This window comes from Equus quagga, unplaced genomic scaffold (assembly GCF_021613505.1).
Source record: "Equus quagga isolate Etosha38 unplaced genomic scaffold, UCLA_HA_Equagga_1.0 270_RagTag, whole genome shotgun sequence".
Lineage (NCBI taxonomy): Eukaryota > Metazoa > Chordata > Mammalia > Perissodactyla > Equidae > Equus > Equus quagga.
This window is the reverse complement of record NW_025799872.1, coordinates 196,271-215,756: the sequence shown is the minus strand read 5'-3', so window position 1 is coordinate 215,756 and position 19,486 is coordinate 196,271. Positions and strand designations below refer to the sequence as shown.

General features: G+C 61.3%; 1 protein-coding gene across 1 annotated transcript; it reads right to left on the bottom strand.

Moving 5' to 3' along the window:
- Nucleotides 1-16,660: 16,660 nt before the first annotated feature.
- Nucleotides 16,661-19,477, bottom strand: LOC124233894 (homeobox protein BarH-like 1). Its single transcript, XM_046651169.1, has 4 exons — nucleotides 19,339-19,477; nucleotides 17,402-17,693; nucleotides 17,237-17,321; nucleotides 16,661-16,825 (listed from the first exon to the last, which is right to left on the bottom strand). Exons 1-4 carry the CDS (start codon nucleotides 19,475-19,477, stop codon nucleotides 16,661-16,663), a joined length of 681 nt encoding a protein of 226 aa, XP_046507125.1.
- Nucleotides 19,478-19,486: the final 9 nt, after the last annotated feature.

Genomic DNA, 19,486 nt, shown 5'->3' with positions numbered 1-19,486 from the left:
CTCACTCAGGCTTGGCTGGGGTCCTGGGAGTGCAGGGAGGTCTAAGATGGCCTCATCCACGGAACTGGCCGGCAGTTTTGGCCCTCGGTTAGGAGCTCCCTGGGCCTGCGGACCAGGGCATCTTGGTTCCCACCCACATGTCCTCTCCACACGGCTGCTTGGGCCTCCCCCTAGCATGGCACTGGGCATGAAGGACCACCACTTCATGTTGTTGTGTGTGTTGAGCCCCTGCTGGCACCATGCTTGCTAACATCCCACGGCCCATAGCCACCCACACGGCCAAGCCCCAAGCCCCAAGCCATGTGGGAGAGGTGACATCTGGGAGACCTGGCTCACGGGGACACAGACGTGAGGGAGCCGCAGGGTCCAGACCCGGGAGGCAGCGGGAGGGCCTGTAAGGGTGAGCAGCAGTGTTTCACAGGCGGCAGTGACTGGCTCATGTGTAAGTGCTGAGCAGAAAGAGCGGGTAGGGAGGGGAGAGCCTGCAGGCGGTGGGAGCGGAGTGACGATTTCAAACATGACGGCCGTGCCTTATGGAACATTCACTGCACCGGGCGCTCCATTCTAAAGGCTGGGACAGCCCAGTGGTGCACTGCCTGTCTGCACAGAGCACTTCCCGTGGGCCACAGAGGCCTCGGTGCCTGGGACCGAGCTTGACGCACGGAAGAGCCAAGAGGCTGCAGCTCTATCAACCTCAAGGGCAACATCTGCAACCACCACGCTCACCGCCTCCACGTGACGGGTGTGCCCCCAAATCCAAGTATTCAAGTACTGACATGAACATCCCGACGTCAGAGGTGACTTATTTGGCAGTATGGTCATTGCCGATGAAACGAGTTAAGGCGAGGTCGTTCTGGAGTCGGGTGGGCCCTCACTCAACATGACTGGGTGTCGTGGAACTTTGGAAATGCGGGCGCAGATGCACGGGGGACACCATGTGTAGATGAAGGCAGAGATCACGTTGATGCTTCTACAAGCCACGGATCACCAGCAAACCCCCAGGAGCTGGGAGAGGGGCCTGGAGCAGCCTCCTCGGAGCCTCGGGAGAAACCAACCCTGTTGACGCCCTGATGTTGGATTCCTGGCCTCCAGAAGTGGGAGGCAATAACTTCATGCTGTTTACCCCTCCCAGCCTGTGGGCTTTGTCACGGGCCCCAGGAAGCTGGGGTGTGGTCAGGGAGGCTGGCAGGAGGGTGCCGGGAGCTCAGGGCAGAGCCCGCCCCCTCGCCGCCCTGAGGAGGGGGAGACTACGTAAGGACAACCGTGCTTCGGGCACAGGGACACGAAGGGTCGGTTCTCCCCCCGCGGCAGAAAGCCAGGGTTTCTGCACAGAGAGGAGGGCGGCAGGCTGGCTCAGTGGTCGTATGTCAGTTAGCTAGTGCTGCGGAAGAAACCCCCCCAAAATTTAGCAGCTTGAAGCCCCAACCGCTTCTCATCGCTCGCAAGTCTGTGGAGGAGCCGGGTGCCTTCACACTGGAGACTTGTGAAAGCTGGTGTGGTGACCGGTGACCTGGCTGGGGGCTGGCCCGCCCCCGGGGTCTCTGCTTGTCCTCACGGCGAAGGGAGGAGCCGGGAGAGAGCCGAGCCTGCGAGGACTGCAGGCGGAGCTCAGAACTGTAACTGCACCACATTCCACTGCACCCAAGGGGAGGGGAAGAGGTTCCAGACGGGCCTGGGTGCGGGGACCCGGGAGGAGTGAAAGCACGCTACCCCAGGTGGGGAAGGGGAAATCATTGCCGCAGGGTTGCCGCAGGGGACGGGGACAGGCCTGACGGGCCCCAGGAGGGCTTCCCCCAGGGCCGGTCAAGGTGGGAGACCCGAGTTTGCCCTGGAGTCAGTCCGAATGCCGGTGCCCTTGCGTCAGCTCCTCCGGCTTTAGGAAGAGGTGGCCCCAGGAGACACTGGTCTGTCCTACACTCAGTGTCTGGGACAAGCCCGAGACCCTGCACGCGGGCAGAAAGCCACCTAGTCCCTCTGCCTGCGTGCAGGCCCAGCTCCGGGGCAGGTCATTTGCTTCTTGGTGTCTCCGTTTCCTCATCCGTGAAATGGAGGAAGTAGGAAGACACCCCCAATTTTAAAATCCACAAGACCTTAAATCTGGGGAGCTGTTTCTGGACCCTTGTGGAAAGCTGATCTGGCAGCAGGCTGAGCCCGTGCATGAGGCCGTCCTCGCACGGTGCGCCCTCTAAGAACCATCCTTCCCACACCGCGGGCAGCAGAGAGGGCTGGAGAGCACAGGACACTGAGCACCACACCAGGGCATCTCTGATGCCCGGAAAGCTTGAAGCTGGAAACCACCAGGCGCCAGAGGCTCCTTGGGCCCTCAGGACACAACTGCCCTCTCGGTCACTGGAGACAAAGCTGTAAAGAGCCAGCAGGCGCCGGACGTGCCAGGAGTCTCTCGCCCAGTACTCACTCCCTGTCGCGAGTCTAGCTCCTCAGGGCTGGGTGTCTGGGAGGCACTGACGTTTTTCCCACGAGTGAATGAGTGAGTGGACGTCCCAGCTCCCCGCTGCTCCTGTCCTCCTCGAGGGTGGAGGCTGGGCCTCTCTCGCCTCCGTGATGCCTGCGGAGCCCAGCCCGGCGCGGCACTAACAGACACAGGAGGAAGGAACAGGGACCCCGTCACTGCCCCGGCCACATGGAGCCCTGTGACCTCCCTGACCCCGCCTGTGGCTCGGGGCCAGTGAGGAGTGCAAATGGGCCCTGAATAGAGCCAGCTGTGGACCTGAGCCTCTAGACTGATTTTTATTTGTTTCCAGAAGCTCCAGCAGAATTTTAAAGTTCAATACCCCACAAACAGAAACACTTCCAGGGGATCGTGTTGGTTTGCTCGGGCTGCTGTAACAAAATACCACGGACAGGGTCTAAAAGAATGAAAATTTATTTTCTCACAGCCCTGGGGGCTGGAAGTCTGAGATCAGGGTGTGGGCAGGGCTGGTTCCCCGGAGGCCTCTCTCCTGGGCATGCAGGCGGCTGTCTCCTCCCTGTGTCCTCAGGTGATCGCCCAACTGTGCGCGTCTGTGTCCTAACCTCCTCTTCTTATGAGGACGCCAGTCACACCTTGTTAGAACCCACCCTGACGGCCTCTTTTAACTTGCTCACCTCCGTGGAGGCCCATCTCCAAGCACAGTCGCTCTCTGAGGTCCTGAGGGTCAGGACTAAGCAAGCTCTCACCATGTGATCCAGCACTCACACTCCATGGCATTTACCCAAAGGAGCCGAAAGCTCGTGTCCACACAAAAACCTGCATGCGGAGGTTACAGCAGCTTCACTCATAATAAACGTGGAAGTAACCAAGACGTGCTTCAGTGGGTGAAGGGGTAAGTAAACTGTGCCTCATCCAGACAACAGAATATTATTCGGCACTGAAAAGAAATGAGCCGTCCAGCCGTGAAAAGACATGGAGGAACCCGAAATGCACATCACTGAGTGAAAGAAGCCGATCTGACAAGGCTGCACACTGCGACATTCCAACTCTGTGACATCATGGAAAAGGCAGAACTATGGGGACAGCACCAAGTTCAGGGGTTGCCTCAGGTTGGAGGAGGGATGACTGGTGGAGCACAGAGGATTTTCGGGTATTGAAACCACTCTGTATGTTACCATGAGAGAGGATACATGACACGATGAATTTGTCAAAACCTGTGGAATGCACGACACCAAGAGGGGACCCCAGTGTGAACTGTGGACTCTGGGTGATGATGAGTCAGTGTAGGTTCATCGACTGGAACAAACGTACCCTCTGGTGGGGATGTTGATAGTGGGAGAGGCTGTGCATTTGGCAGGGGGCGATATGTGGGAACTCTCTGTACTTTCCTCTCAGTTTTGCTGTGAATTTAAAACTGCTCTAAAAATAAGATCTATTTTAATAAAAAGATATTGGAAAATTCTGAAATACAGAAACAAGAAATTGTGATTTTTATGAAATAAATGAAAAGATCTACCAACCAAAAAAAATGAACAGATCTAAAGAGAAGCATGAGGCGAATGATTGTCGTGGAGCAGGTGCGCAGGTGGGAAAGGCACATGGTGGGACTCGGGACTCAGGACGAGACAGCCCTGACATGATCCTCACTCTGGAGCCTCTGCGACCGGGCAGAGGACACAGTCCAAGACTCAGACTTGTGGCTCCGTTGGGCACTCAAAGTCATGCACTGAGTACCCCCTGTGCATTGGGCCTACTGTGTGCAGGCATGAGGTCCTGAGTGCCCAGGGAAGCACTAGCCCTTACCTCTCGGGTCACCCAGGCGGTTGGGGAAACAGATAAGTGGACAACGACAGTTCAAGAGAATGACCTGTGAGAGCACCACGGAGGCTTCAACTCTAGCCTCGGAAGAGTGTGGAGGGCTTCCTGGAGGAGGCAGCCACTAAATTGAATCTGAAAGGAAAGCAGTAGTTAACCAGAGTAGGGAGTCAGGTGGGCATTCCCACAAAGTATCCAGGATGCAGCTGGCCAGGGCAGGGTGGGGCATGGGCTGGGGCTGGGGACCCATGCTCCTCCTGAGTGCATTTTCTGAATGCCTCCCTTTCCAACCACATTCGTACGGTGATGTGTTGATATAACCACTGATAAGATAATGGCAAAAGAGAAAGAAGAGGTCTTGGGAAAGCAAGCCCAAAAGGCACCTTTCTCTTAGTCCCCGTTAACCCTGTGGCCCCTCCCTAGGGCGGGTCTGAGGATGGGCATCCCAGCGCACCCCCAGCTCCCACTGTTTTTTCACCTTCTCCAGCTCTGTGCTGTATTCTAGGTTCCATCTTAAGATGCAAATTAAGACACGCAGGAGGGCGTAAGTGGGCACACGTCGCGTCATGGGGCCAGGTTCTCTTGGCAACCCAGGCAGTGACCAAGGATTTTATCCAGAATATGTACTGTCTCCTACAATTTAATTAAAAAAACACCAGGTGGCCCAGTAGGAAACTGGTCAGAAGTCGTGAACGAGCCCCTCACAGGAGGGCGCATCCACGTGGCAGTAAACACAGGAGAGGCACTAACACAAATTAAAACCCCAGCGAGCCGCCACCCCAGCTGCAGCCAGAGCAGGTAAAATGGAAGAGGCCAGCAGTGCCAAGCGCAGGGACTCTGGGAGCCGCTCCGATCCCACAGGGGAGTTTGGGGCGGGGCCCGGAGGAGGGCTGCTGGCAGTTTCCATGGATCCGAGTCCATGCGTGTTTGGGGCCAGCAGTTCCACCCCCGTACACACCCGATGAAAATGTGGGCAATACATTCACCGAGAGACGAGATGATCAATCAACGCATCCGTCCAGTCAGTCTGCAAATATTTATGAGACACCTACTATGTGCCAGGCGCTGTCCTGGAAGCTGAGAACATAGGACGGATGAAGGAGAGAAAAGAGCTGCAGATTGCACTGCAGAAGGAAAGACAGACAGAAACAAGACAAAATAAAAATGGCAGATAATTCGCTAGATAGGGATCCATGCTAGGAGAACACTGAGGCAGGGAGAGGGCAGCAGTGAGGGGCTTCTGGGAGGCAGTTGGCTCTGAGGAGTAGCTTTGCGGCAGAGGGAACAGCATGGGCAAAGGCCCTGGGGCAGGTGTTACCCCGGGGCAGGTGTTGGAGGGACAGTATAGGCCAACAGGAGGGGAGGGCTGGAGTGGAGAGGGATGGGGGAGCCTGAGGGAGCCAGGGGCCTCAAGGAGAGCAGGAAGGAAGGTGGGGTCCATTCACACGTCCACCTCCCAGCCACAGGAGCTGACAGCAGCAGAGCTGGCCCCAGAGGGCTAACCTGACACTTTGCAGGTTCGTGAAAATGCAGCACGTCGGCTCCACAAGGACAAGACTTGGGCCTCCTGGTCCACCCCTGTGCCCACAGTGTCTGCACCAGGATGCGAGGACAGTGCTCGCCTGACCATCCCTTCCCTTGGCCCTGAGCCGGTCCTGGGGCCCCCGGCAGCTTGTGCTGCTACACGCAGGAGGCCTGCAGCCCACACGCCCTGGCCCTGGAGTCGGGGCTCCCCAGAGGGGACGTAGGGCGCAGGCATGGCCGGCATGGCCGGAATGCCCCGAGGCAGAGCTGCCCTCAGTGCTGTTTACCTCTCCGGTTCCCTATAAATACCCGGGCTCGGCAGAGAGCCTCCCAATCACATTATGACCAGCCGGAATAAGACGCCTTTAATACGAAGAAACACACGGCCCCATTTATGCACAAGTGTGTAAAATATATTAAAATAATTTTAAATGCATGAGTCACTCACAGAGAGAGTGTGTTTGAAAAAATCACAAACAGCACTTTGTGGTGAAACGGAGTGAGCGGGGGCTGGTCCTGCAGACATAGACCCCGGCAGGGAAGGGGCACAGACATGTGCGGGAAGCCACCGTGCCCCCAGCGGGTCAGCGCTCCCTGGATGGGGACGTGGAGTCCAGGCCTGCCCCCAGACAGTAAGCAGCACCGTCAGTCCCCGCTCCCCACACCTCACCCACCAGCAGACGCCGCGGCAGGGCTGCTGGCCCTGCGGTTTGCGGGCAGGAAGGACGCCCTGGGTTTCGTCCACTCCTCCTGAGCTTGTTTCCTGGCTTACAGGCTGGAGAGAAGGACCATGACTCTAAGCGCCAGAGGTGCCTTCAGAGGCCGCCCCACCTGCCACAGCAGGCCTCCTACGGCCCCTCCCACATCTCACACCTCCCGTGACGGGGAGCTCACCCCCTCGCGAGGGCATCCCTGGCCGCTGACACTGGGAGAAAGCACCTCTTTGTGGGCAGCAGCCTCCCAGAGGAGAAAGGGGACCCCGTCGTGCCCCGAGGACTGGTTCCCAGAGACCCATGCAGTATGGAGCCACCAGCCTGGCCCCGCTCCTCGCCCCAGGGCCCAACCCGTCTCTTTAGGGAATAGGATTTCAACATATGAATCTGAAAAGGACACAAACATTCAGTCCATCACACCTAGCATCCTCCAAAAGCAACTAATTAATTTTCCTTAGTATCATTACAAAGTCGAGTTTATATGTGATGTTTTCCAATATTTGACATGTCTCCAACCATTGCTGTTCTTGTTGCTAAATTATCCCATAACTGGCCTGTGGAGTCTCTTCTCGTTGGCCCCTGGTCCTTCTCACAGGTGCCCTGTTGTCCCTGCAGTCTGTTATGACAAGGTGCCGGGGTCACCTTGTCCCTTTCTGGACCCAGAGACCAGCCACATCTCTGCAGACCCCTGGCTCCTTGCGGGGGGAAATGTTACTTTGAGTCCACAGTGAGGGCGCCAGGCATGCACGTTGCTACTGGATTTATTGTTTCAAGGAATAGTCAGTGGATAGAGCTAGAACATACTTTTTTCTTTTAAGATTTTATTTTATTGTGCTAAAGTAAACATAACATAAAATTTACCACGTCCCCCATTTTTACGTGCACAGCTCAGCGTATTGAACACATTCACACTGTTGTGCAGCCATCACCACCATCCAGCCCCACGACTCTTTTCCTTTGTGACACTGGACTCTGTCCCCATCCCTCACTCACCCCCAGCCCCCTCCCCCAGCCCCTGGCACCCACCATCCTACCTTCTGTCTCCACGAATTTCAGGACTCTAGGTCATCATAGAAGCAGAATCACAGAGTGTTTACCCTTTTGTGACAGGCTTATTTCACTGGGCATCATGCCCTCAAGGTTCATCTGTGTTGTAGCCTGTGTCAGAATTTCCTTGTTTTAAAGGCTGAGTACTATTCCATTGTGTGCGCATTCCACATTTTACCTATCCATTCATCCAGCAATGGATATGTGGGTTGTTTCCACCTTTTGGCTGTTGGGAATAATGCTGCTGTGAACATGGGCGCATCACTAGGCATAAATCGCTTTTTGTTGCAGGATCAAAGGAGGAGTGAGGATATGAGCCCACGAATGGATGAATGGCACATCTCAGAGCAGCCGGCCTGGCTCTTCCCCCAGACCCCCCGTGGGCTGGTTTCTGGGTCCTCCCTCCCTCCTCCTGGCTTGCAGGTCCTCCGTCCGCTGCGCCGCCGGGCAGGGCTGTGGTTGCAGAGAAACACGCTGCCCCTTCTTAGAAGGGCTCCCGCTAGCTTGCTTCACACGACGCCCAAGGTCTCCCTGAAAAGCGGGAACTGCGGGCAGGCATCCAGAAGTTTCTGAACAGCAGCTGCTAGCATTACACAGACCAGACATCAGGGCAGCATGGGTGTCCTTCTCTGCTCTCTCCTCTCCCCTCTCCATCCTCTGCTTCCTTCCTGCTCCCCCTTCCTCGTCCTGCTCCTGCCCTTTCTCCTCCTCTCTTCACACACCAGGGTGGCTGCTGCATGGGTGAAGCAAAGCCACCGGCTGCTTGAAGGTAGACAGACAGCATCAGATGACTGCGGATGCTCTGAGCTGGGAGGGGTCCTCAGAAAGCCTCGATTGCATCTAGCCCTCTCAAACCTCATTTGGCAGCTATCCTCTGGTTCAGATAAAATCACAACAGAGCCCCAATAACTCAGAGCCTCAGTGGGGCTGGTGTTGTGGCCACCCTCCTGCCTGCCCTCCATGGAGCTCACCCCATGCACTCACGTTAGAGGACAGAACGCCACACAGCAGACAAAGGTATGTTTTCCAGCAAGTTCCCACTGGGGCAATTGGGGCGAGGGCCACGGTTACCCATCAACTCCCAGCAGCCACTGGTTGGGGACTGCTTGTTGGGGTTGTGGGGTGTGAGTTCCTGCGAGGACAGGCTCTGGTGGCCGCAGAAGCACTTAGCCTGCGTGAGGCCAGCACCAGCACCCATCACTCATTCATTCATTCACTGCAGGCCTGACAGTGTCTGCCCACAGCCTGGAGGTAACGTGTGTGGCTGTCCAGGTTCTGGGCAAGCCTGAGAGACGTGAGAGCACCCCAAAGTGCCCACCCCAGACTGAGACGGAGCCAGGGAGGTCTCTGAGAGAAGCTGCCCCTGGAAAGGATCTGAGGCGGGCCAGCAGAGGGCGGAAACAGTGCCACAGGCGGGGCAGGGAGCTCTGGAGGTCGCGAGGGCCCCCAGGGTGGGACAGGGAATGAACGGCCAGCAGAGGGTGGTGAGAGGAGGGCGTGGGTGGGGGCGCTGGCCTCGTCACTGGGCCTGGCCGGGGCAGATGGCAGCTGTTGAAGAGCAAGGTAGGAATGACGCACCCTGAGGCCTCAAGCAGCCACCCCAAGCGAGGGGAGCCCCCCCAGGGCCTCTCCCAGGTGGCTGGTAACCTGCCAGTCACCCTGCCCCTGCCTCAGTTTACCACCACAAGGCCCTGGGAGGAGGGGCATTGCTTTCTAGAGCCATCTGTCCAAGTGACGGCCAGGCTCTCGCTTACAAGATCCTCACTTGCGTCCTCAGCGCACGGGGGTTGCCCCAGGACCTCCAGCCTGTAGGGGGCATCCCCTCCTCTGCCCATAGGGATTGCATGTCCTGGCACCATCCCAGGCATGGGGCGGGGGGCAGGCAGATGGGAGCAAGAGAGGCAGACACACCAGTGTGAGAGACGGCCAGAAATCCAGCCTACGACCTCTCAGAAAACTGAACACAGTGGTCAGTGCCATGGAGACAACCAAAGGGAGTTGTGGGGGCTGCTGTCTTGCCAACACCCCCAGAGCTCCCATCGGCCCAGATCCCCAAGGCTTTGTGGGGGAAATTCCACTTGCCGGGTGGTCAGGTACCTCAAGGAGGTTGTGAGAGTTTATCATTGGTCCCTATTCTAAAGAGAGGGAAACTGAGGCACAGAGCAGAAAGTAACTTGCCCAAAGCTCACACAACTAACGAGTGGTGGAGTCAGGGTTTGCACGCATTCAGCCTGGCTTAGAACCGGTGCCTCTGACCACCGAGCCAAGCTGGCCCCATGGCTCAGGTCAGCCTTCGTGGGGATCTACTCCCGGGTGAGGACAGGGCGCTGGTGCACGAGGTCGCTCTGGCCGAATTCACCCCCAGCTCTGCCTGTGCACTCGCGGGCAAGCCTCAGTGTCCTCCTCTGAGGAGTGGACTCGCTCGTCTCTCCCTCGGAGGACTTCAGGGTCAGTGAAGAGGATTAACCGTGATGAGGACTAACCAAGGCAGGCGGCTTTGGTGCTCCTTAAGTGGAGCAGGCGTTGGGGCACTCACAAAGCCAGGGAGAGCACCCGGGCCACCCGGCACCACATCCTCACGCGACACCTGGAAGGTGCAGGGAGGAGGAGCCCTACAGAAACCCGGGAAGGGAAGAGCCCAGCCGGGCGTCCAGGCTCCCCGAGTCGTCTGAGCATCTGCAGGGGCACCTGCCCAGCGGGAGCCAGCGGGTCTGGACCCAGGTCTGTCCGTCTGCAAGTCCAGTGTCCTCACTTTGCAGGGAAAGCCAGGTGGAGAGGAACTGCTGCTAGGGGCCCTCAGGCGGCACCAGGACTGAGCCCTCCCAGCCCAAGACAGACCCCAGGCAAACGCAGAAGGCGTCAGAGCTGGTGAGCGCCAGCCAGCAAGGCCGGGGTCAGAGCGGGCGGCTGGGGATCAAGGGGGAGCCAGGCTGAAGGCAGGACAGGGGGAGCTCAGGGAAGGAAATGGCAGGCCTGGGAACAGCACGTGCAAAGGCCCAGGAAGGAGGGGCGTGGCATGTTTGAGAGGCTGCAACACCGGAGTCAGCCAAGGGCAAAGGGCCTGAGAGTGTTCCCGGTGTCCCCATTGTCTACCTGGCCGCCACGCTGACTTCTGTGCTCCAGGTCACCTGGCGGTCCAGGGAGGCCCCCAGGAAGGGCTGGGCCTGCACCCACTCCTTCCCTCAGCTTCCACCATCCCCTCCGCCCCTTTCTCCACCTTTCTTCCCCTGCTCCGTCCCCCCTTTTGGCTCTGTCTTGACGGCCCCCTCGGCTCTCTCCCCCTTCTCTCTCTCTGAGACGCTCTACAGTACCGTGTCCGTTTTTACATCTCCTCTCTCGCCACCTCTCTTTTTTCTCTCCTCTCCCCGGTTTCTGCCTTTCTGCCCCCAGGCCGGTCCCCAGGCCGCACCGCCTCCACCTGCCCCTGCCCGCGGGCGGCGCCGCCTCCGCAGCCCGAGCCCCTCTAATGCGTTTCGCATGCGCGTCTGTCAAACGCCCTCCTAATGTCCTTAAAGCACGCAGAAAATTGCATCCTTATGAAAAAGAAAAAAAAGCAAATTGCCCGGCGGAGGCGGAGCTGCCGCGGGGCTCTGGTGGCCGCAATGAACGAGGAGGGGCTGGGCTGGCGGAGGCTTCCCCCTAGGCGGGAGTCAGGCTGCTGCCTCCTCCCCGCCGCCTTCCGGACAGCGCCAGGGCCCGCCTCCTCGCCCCCTCACCCACTACCCGGCCCACTTCTCCATGTTGGTTCCCACCGCTCTGACCTTCCTCCCGTGCCTTCTGGACCAACATCCTATCTGCTGCAGGCCCTTTGCACTTGCTGTGCTGCTGCCTGGCACACACTCCTACTTGTCAGTCAGGTCTCAACCGAATGGTCTGCTCCTGAGAGACCCCCTCTCTGACCACTCTGACTAAAGCACCCCCCCATTGTCTATCACTTGCTTTATTTTCTAGAAGGCATCTGTCACTCCCTGAAATCATCTTGTGCATTTAATTGTGGCTTCTGCGCCTTCTACCCAAGGCTCCTCACTTCCAGCGTGAGCTCCTTGCCTGGCACACAGCAGGCATTTAATAAATAAGGGATGAACAAGTGGATGAGACTCATTCCCAGAAGCAGAGGCTGTTGGGGACCCTGAGGCATCTGGGACACCCCAAGCCAAACCTCAAGGCTGCTGAGAGAGGGGCAGTGGAGACTCACAGAGCTGAAGTCAGATCCGAATTCTGCTGCTAATAGCTGTGTGTCCCTGGGCAAGTTGCCTCACATCTCTGAGCTGTATCAGTGCATGCAAAACAGGAGTCCGGCACCCACCTTACTGAGCGGTCAGTGGATCAACGACGGGTGAGTCCTGTGTCCCAGCGCTGGGAGCCCCTGCCACACTCAGTAACTGCTTGTCACATGAGTGAGTGGTCCAAATAAGTGCTTGATTAATATGAGAGTCCATGACGCCGCTGATGTCAGATGCCGTTCTTTCCTGAATCACTAAGAAAGAAAATTTAAAAAACATGGCCAAGGAAGCCACGACCCAGTGCTCTCCTATCACCTGGGATTTTTATCAAAGATCTCTTTAGCGCCTATTAAGACATAGGTTTCCAGCACAGATCACTACCGAGTTTACATGTAAAAGAAACTACCAGGAAACCAGTGGACTGATGTGACCCAAAACCTGCTCGAGGTCAGAGCTGCCCGCCCTGCCCTGCCCCACAGGCCTGGCCTTGACGGTGAGCCGCCCAGTTCCCTCCCTGCTGCTGCCCTGTCCCCTGCACCTCAGCCTCACGGAAGGTCCCGCTCAGCTGAAGGCTTCCTGGCTTTCTCCCTCGAGGGTTGGTGCCAGAGAGGGGAGGGGCCACCGCTGTCCAACTGGGACACCTGCAATGGGGACGGTCGCATCCTGCAGGCACGGGGCCCGCAGCGCCTGGGACACCCCCTCAACTGTCAGGTGAACCCAGATTTCAGAAAAGGGAAGATGCTGTCTTCAAGTTGATGAGATGCAGTGATAGAGACTTACGATGAAGCACACAAGGGAGACGCCCTTGCACAGTTGGGGAGGGGCCGGCGGGGAGGCCTGGGTGGGGAGGCCTGTGGTGGGTTGCCTCCACCAGGCTTCCCTCACACAAGAGAAGGACTGCCGTCCACTGCACCATGTGTGTGGAGCGGCCCAGGGACCAGGGCCAGCCGAGAGCTCGGCCCAGAGCCAGGCTGACTCGCAGCTTACAGCCTGTGGCTGTTGTCAACTTCCTGCCCTGCCCACCCACAGGGAGAGAGGAGTCCGGGCTCCCTTACTTCCCTGGAGTAAGGCTGGGAAGGTGGCGTTTGGGAAGTTCCCTTCAGCTCCAAATGCCCAGGCCCAGGCTGAGCTGGAGGGGCTGGACTGGCGTCTGTGGTCCTCCTTGGCCTGGCTACAGCCCCTGGAGAGGCCTTGGGGCAGAGGCTCTGGGGGTCAGCTGGTCCCCTCTCTGGACACAGGATCTCCAGGGGGATCAGAGGTGTCACTGCTGGGGCAGGGCTCCCCTTGATCGTAGAAATGAAATAAGGCGCCCCAAAACGAAGGGGATGCCTGGTCTCTCCTCGGATCCTGGGGCTTGGGAAGAGCCAGGAAGTGGTGTTCACTCCAGGTTGAGAGGCCGCGCGGCTCCGTGCCTCAGTTTCCCGGTAGGTACGATAAGAGCGCGCCCTCCACTCCAGGAGTCGCAAGCCTCGCACCTGGCCGCCATTAGCGTGGCCCGGGGCCTGCGTTTCTTTTCGTCCATCTTCTGGGTTCCCACCAGGGACCCTCGAAGAGAAATCAAGCCAGGGAAAGGGAATAAACTAGAGTGGCCTTTATGTTTACAAGGTGGGATGGCAGGGGAGGGTGGGGAGCCGCCGCCCACGCTGCGCCCGGCTCCGCGAGAACCAGCGCCGAGTCTCTGGACCCGCTGCGGACCCCGGCGTGGCGGGCCCGCCCCTCCCCAGACGCTTCCCGCGCCGCCCGCGGGGCCAGGCCGCCGCTTCCGCCGACCCGGAGAGCGACTGGCTCAGGGTCAGGGTCAGAGGCCCCCCGCCCCGGCCCGGTCCTTCAGCCAGCCCTCCCCAAAGTCCCTCTGACGGCCCAGCCCTCCTCCCAAGACAGCGCACGCAGCGCGCATCTCGCGCCCGCCCCGGAGCGCCGCCGGCCCTGCCCGTCCCCAGGGTCGCGGCCGCCGCGGGCGCTCCCCTCCCCGCCACCTACCCCCACTTACCCCCACCCAACCCCCTCCCCCACCCGCACCGCAGGGCCTTGGCTCTCGCGAGACGCCCGAGCCCGCTCCCTCCCCGGCCTCTGCCCAGCTCCGGAGGCGAAGCCGCGACCCAGTTCTCTCTTGCGCGGCCTCCGGGTTTTGTTTCCCAGGACCTTGGGGCTGAGGAGAGATGTGCGGGGAGGCGGAGGGGGCGAGGGGGCGAGGGGACCCTCCCACCTCGAGCCCCGGCCTGCAGTGGGGGCGCGGTTGCTCCGGGCGGGGAGGGGTCTCCGCGCTGGGTGGCCCAGGCGGGTGGCACGCGGGCCGGGCGCACCCGTCTCCTCCGTGGATGGGATGCGGCCCTTTACGCCGAGTCCCGGCCCCGCGGGCCGTGCGCGAAGTCTCAGGTCGGCGTCAGATGGCTCACCTCCGCGCCTCTGCTTCTCCTGGCTGCCCCCGAGATCCCGTGGGGTCACAGGGACCCCCAAGCAAGGAAGCCCCGGCCGCCCACTCCTCCCCCGGCCTCGAGAGCTCGTCTGCTGCGGTCGCCGGTCCCCTGTCCGCAGAGGAGCACAGCGGCGCAGGCGGTGACAGAAACCCCTTCCACCCCCGCCTGCGCTGGAACCCAGACCCCTCGTTGGGGCCCAGCTCACCCCTGACCGGCTGGTGACCTCGCGACAGCAGTGCCCGCTCAGGTTCCCCATCTGTACCTGGAGGAGCCGAGGGGGCCATAGTCTCTGGAGTATTGGGGGCTTTGTGCTCTGCAGCCGGATTCGCCGGACGCCTCCCCTCGCCCCCCCTCCATTTAGAGTCTTGGTCCTTGGCGGCCCTTTCGTCCAGTGCAGTGAGGGCGTCTTGGGGAAACGCCGCGGAACCGAGGGCAATCTGCCTAAGGTCAGATCCTGAAAACCTGAGGACCCAGAGCGGACCTCTCTCCTCTTACACTCTCTCCTCTTACACTTTCCTTTCTTCTACAACTCCTCGTGGCTAACAAAGGCCGTGGCTGGACTCTCGGTCGCCCAGGCCCACCTGGGGCAGCTTCTGGGACCGCGCCACCCTCCCCTTTGAAGCAGGGAGGATTACACGCAGCCCTGCGCCTCACTCGGCCCGCCGGGCCGCGCGGGAGGGTCACCGGAGGACCGCTACCTTGAGCCGACCCCGGGGTAACTCTCAGGGCCAGAAGGGGTTAGGGGCGCAGTCACACACTGATGATCCGTTCCTTCCCACGCGCCAGGGTCGCGCAGGTTTTCTCGGGCCCCTCAGGGGACGCGGGCCGGCCAGGAGTCTGGGAGCTGTTTGCAAGGTTAAGAGCCTCGAGCGGGAGCTGGTTTCCCAAACTTGCGGGGCAGAGGCGCGCAGAGAATCGCCTGCAGCCCTCGGAAAGCACTGTCTTTCTCCCTCCTCGGGCCTAAACCGAGGCCCGAGATGCTCGGGGACCGGAAATCCAAGCGCAGGTTTCAGGAAGGGACGATTAAGCCACGATTTGAAAAGGAAGCTGTAGCCATCGCAGGCGGAGGCCCTGAAAGCCCTTTTCAGTTTCTGCAGCGCGGAGCCGGCGTCCGAGCACGACGTTCCTCTTTCCCTTGTATTCGCTCCTGGAGGGCCTGGTGGAATCCTGGTACCGCTTAGAACTCTGCAGGGCCAAGTTGGGGTCACTCCCTGCGCTTTAACCAGCAAAGTGGCCATGTCTCCATCCCCATACCTCCGTCACTGTCTTCCTAGGAAGCCGCAAGGACAGGAACCCGCGCGCGAGCTCGGAGACCAGCCTAGACCAGAGAGAAGGCGACTGAAGCCCTCAGCGTGCAGAGGGGCGCCTGCGGGCACGTGCCACCAAGCTGCGGCCCTGGACAGGGCGCCTGCGGGAGCTCGGGGTCCTCTGCTTGGGTCAGGGGTCTTCATGCCCAGAGTCGGGACTCCGCGGCCTGCGCCTCTGCCCTGCGTGCACCGCGGAAAACGAAAACCGAAGGCAGGCGCCGCTGCGGACTGAGCTGCTGCTGGCAGCGGGCCTCTGTGTGAACGTCCAGTCCTCGGTTCCCTGTCGGCTTCAGGAATGGCTGGCTGCGACCATCTGAAGGACCTCACAGTCGGTCCTTCATGTCCCAGGAGACTGAACCAACAACTGGAGCAGCTCTAGCCCCAACCACTTCCCCAGAGAGCCCCGCGGTGGCTTAGGGCTCTCACGCTTTTGGCCTGGGAAGGAGGGCAGGGGGCTCAGCCTGGCCCTCATGCGCAGAGTGGAAGCGATTCCTAGGATCCGCAGCAACCGAGCTCCCTGAGCCAGTGGAGCAGGTCACAGCTCGCTTCCATGTAGCCCCGGGAAATGAGGGTTTAGAAGCCACTGCGAGTGTCCCTGTTTCCTCGCCGCCTCCTCTGCCGTCCCACCCCCTTGGATTCAGAAACCCCCTCATCAAGCCCCGCGGTGTCATAAAATATTTTATTGGAAAAAAGATCACCGTCTTCGCAAGAGAGGGGTAGGGGCCCCAGCGACGTCGGGGACCCAGCTGCAGGGCCGAGCGCCGGGCTGTCCGGGCGCCATCTCCGGCCGGCCGTGGTGGCCTGCTCCAGCAGCGGGGTCCCTGACGCGCGGAAGCGGGAGTGCGCCCGGCGGCGTCCGGAACCGGCCGAGGCGGGTGGGGGTGCGGGAGAGGAGCGGGGCGTGAATGCGCGGGGGGCGCCCGGCGCCGCGGAGCTCCGACTGGAGGCGACCCTCCGCAGCGCCAGACGCCAGTCTCCAGGCCAGGGCCCGGAGCGCACCGGGGCCGGGGTTTGGCTTCAAGGTCTGTGTCCTTCCTTGTTTGGCCCCTAACTGTCCGCATTCAAGATAATAAAACGTTTAGAAAGCAAACGGCGTGGGTGCAGAAGGGCCGGCTCGCGGCTTCCCGCGGGCTGAGGGGGCCACCGGCGGCGCGAGGGTCCCGGGCCGCACCCCTTGCCGCGCTCAGTCCTCGCGGCTCCTGTCGCTGGCCTCGCCTGGCGCCTCCGCCGACTTCTCCGCCTCCTTGGCGCGCTCCTGCTCCGTGAGCTGCTCGCTTGTGGGGATGGAGTTCTTCTTGGGCCGCCCCTTGGGCTTGGTGGGAGACTCCAGGCCGCCACCCTGCAGCACCTGCGCGGGGGACAGCCGGCACCACTGTGAGCTGGGACCGGGAACCCGGGACGCGGCGCCCTGTGCCCAGGCAGGTCCTGGAGGGCCCGACAAGGCCACCGGAGGCCGCACCTAGCCCCGGGGAAGTGGCAGCCATTTGTCTGAGCACCGCTGGGGAAAAGCAACCAGAGGCTCTGGCCGAGGGATTCAAGGCTGCCACAGGCCTCAGGGTGCAGCGCAGCACAAAGGAATGAGGTCTGTCCTAGGTCACCCAGAGGGACAGAGAGAGCAGAGAGGGTCCCTGTGGGCACCAGGCACGGAGAAAAGCCAGAATCCAGAGGGTTGGGCAGAAGTCTCCAGTGTGGACCGGAGAGCAGCTCTTAAAGGGCACAAGGGCACCAAGCAGGGCTCAGAAGCCAGGGGCACACTCACTATTTTCTTCCACTTCATCCGCCGGTTCTGGTACCACGTCTTCACCTGTAACTGGCTCAGGCCCAGGGACTCCGCGAGATCTATTCTGGAAAGAGCGGGGTGCACCTTCAGCAGGGCGAGCAGCCCCCTCCCCCACCCGCTGGGCCCGGCCTGGCCGCGCGCTACCTGTCGGGTGTGGAGAGGTACTTCTGCTTCTCGAAGCGCTTCTCTAGGCCCATCAGCTGCAGCTCGGTGAACACCGTGCGGCTCCGACGCCCCTTCTTGGCCTTGGTGCCCGGCTCCCCAGTGCCCGGCGCCTCCAGCTTCCCGCGCAGCTGCAGCTCCAGCGGCAGGTGCGGCGCGCCCGCAGCACCGGGCAGTCCGGGCCCCGCAGCCAGCAGCGCCGAGCCCAGCCCGGAGCAACCGAGCGGCGCCAGCGGGAACTTAAACACCGCCGCCTGCTCGGCCTTCAGCACGGCTGCAGGGAGAGAGAGCGGGGAGCCCGTGAGCTCGGGCCGGTCTCCTCCTCCAGGAGACCCCGGCACCAGCCGGCGCCGCCGTCGCCGCCCCGGCGCTCGCGCCTGGCCAGTGGCACTCAGCACAAAACTTTCCTGCCTGGACGCGAAGCGCTAGATTTGGGCCACCCGCCTAAGGTGGCCCTCTTCAACACCAGTGTCCCCGGACCTCCCCCATCCCCGGCTCTGCCCAGCGTTCCCCAGGCCCCAGCGCCTCCGGGATTTTTGGATTCTCAATGAACAAAGTCTCACTTCCCAGGCGCACAGAGCGTGTCTTTCACAGAAAAGGGAAACCAAGAAGAAATGGCAGCGAGTTAGGAAGATGAGGATTTGCCCCAAGCAAATCGGCCTTGCTGCGTCTGGAGGAAAGACTATCCCTGGAGCGCGCACATCCCTCTTCTGCGCCGGCACAGCAGCCACGCCGCGGCGGGCGGCCCGGCGGCAGCAGGAGTGGGGCTGGGGCTTCCCCGAAATTCCAAAGCACCCTGAACTGGGAAACTGCCCTTCCTATTTTCACTGCTTAGGCTCTTCCCCAAGAACATGTTTCCATTTTCATTAGTTCTAAAGCGATTTTTCTTTTTGCCCGCTTCAAACGAATTATTAACCACAGTGCAGCTGGAGGCAAAAGGCAGCGGAGAGGCTGCATCAGAGACGGCCTTAAAACGAACCCACTGGCCCTGCCGCCCCCGGGGTGCGTGCAGCACCGGCCAGAGGGTCGCGGGGCGCTGAGGAAGGCAGCTTGCGGGGCTGGGGTCCTCTCGAGCATCGGAGGCCTCCCTTCCCGGACAGGCATTCGACTGTGGGCCGTGCTAGCCTTGCTGGAGTCAGCAAGGGCCAGCAAGATGCGGGTAAATGTGAGGAGGGGGCCGGGGGAGAGGGGATCCCTGGGGGAGGTGGGACAGAGGAAGGAGGGTGGAGAGGGCACCAGCATGGCAGACAGGCCCCGCCGGGGAAGGAAGAGAACCTGCGGGGGCAGAAAGGGCCAGAGCAGCAGCCCGAGTTCCACGGAGACGCAGCCGACCTGGAGCGGAAGGGCCAGCCGGGCAGCTGCTCACGGCCAGGCCTCCTGTCCCCAGGCAAGGCTATGGGGTCGGCGGTGCAGCAGAGGCCGGTTGGGTGCCCGCCTGAGACCCCGGTCTCCGGGGGACTCCAGGCCGGCTTGAGCTAGCGTCAGCCCCCAGCACAGCACTCGGAGACACGGGCCTCTGCCCCAGGGCCCGGCTTCTTCGCCTCGGGCAGCCGCGGCCGCTCCCGCCAGCCCTCTGCGGCGCAGGCCCAGGCGCCGGCGGCCCGAGGTCCTTTGACCCGCAGTCTGACGTTAGGGGTCTGCTCCCGCGCCGCGACGCGAATGCGGGCTCGGGCCCCGGGCCTGGCCTCCTCCGGGCTGGAGGCTGCAGGGCCGCAGCGAAGGACAGAGGAACGCCCTCCCGGCCGCCCGGCCCGCGGGCACGAGGCCTGGTTTCCGCGCGGCCCGCGCCTGCCCCTCGGCTCCCGGCCGGAGCGCGCGGAGAGGGCGGCCGGGCCTGCGCGCCCGCCCGGAGCTGCGTCCTCGAGGCGCCGCTGCTCGCTCCCTCCCGCCGAGCCGGCCGCGCCCGGCCCCGCACGTACCCAGGTGGCTGTGGAAGGGCCGCGCCGCCAGCAGCGCCTGCACGCCGAACTTGAGCAGCTCGCCCGCGGCGGCGGCGGCGGCGGCGGCGGGCGCGGCGCCCTTGGGCCCCGGCGGCTCGGTGAGGATCTCCTCGATCATGAAGCTGCG

What these genes read in the sequence shown, in the direction of transcription:
- LOC124233894 (XM_046651169.1), bottom strand. Translation starts at nt 19,477, where the DNA reads ATGATCGAGGAGATCCTCACCGAGCCGCCGGGGCCCAAGGGCGCCGCG. An exon ending in GCCCTTCCACAGCCACCTGG is followed by an intron (nt 17,694 to 19,338) that starts GTACGTGCGGGG and finishes CTCTCCCTGCAG; the next exon opens with CCGTGCTGAAGGCCGAGCAG. An exon ending in GGATGAAGTGGAAGAAAATA is followed by an intron (nt 16,826 to 17,236) that starts GTGAGTGTGCCC and finishes TCCCCCGCGCAG; the next exon opens with GTGCTGCAGGGTGGCGGCCT.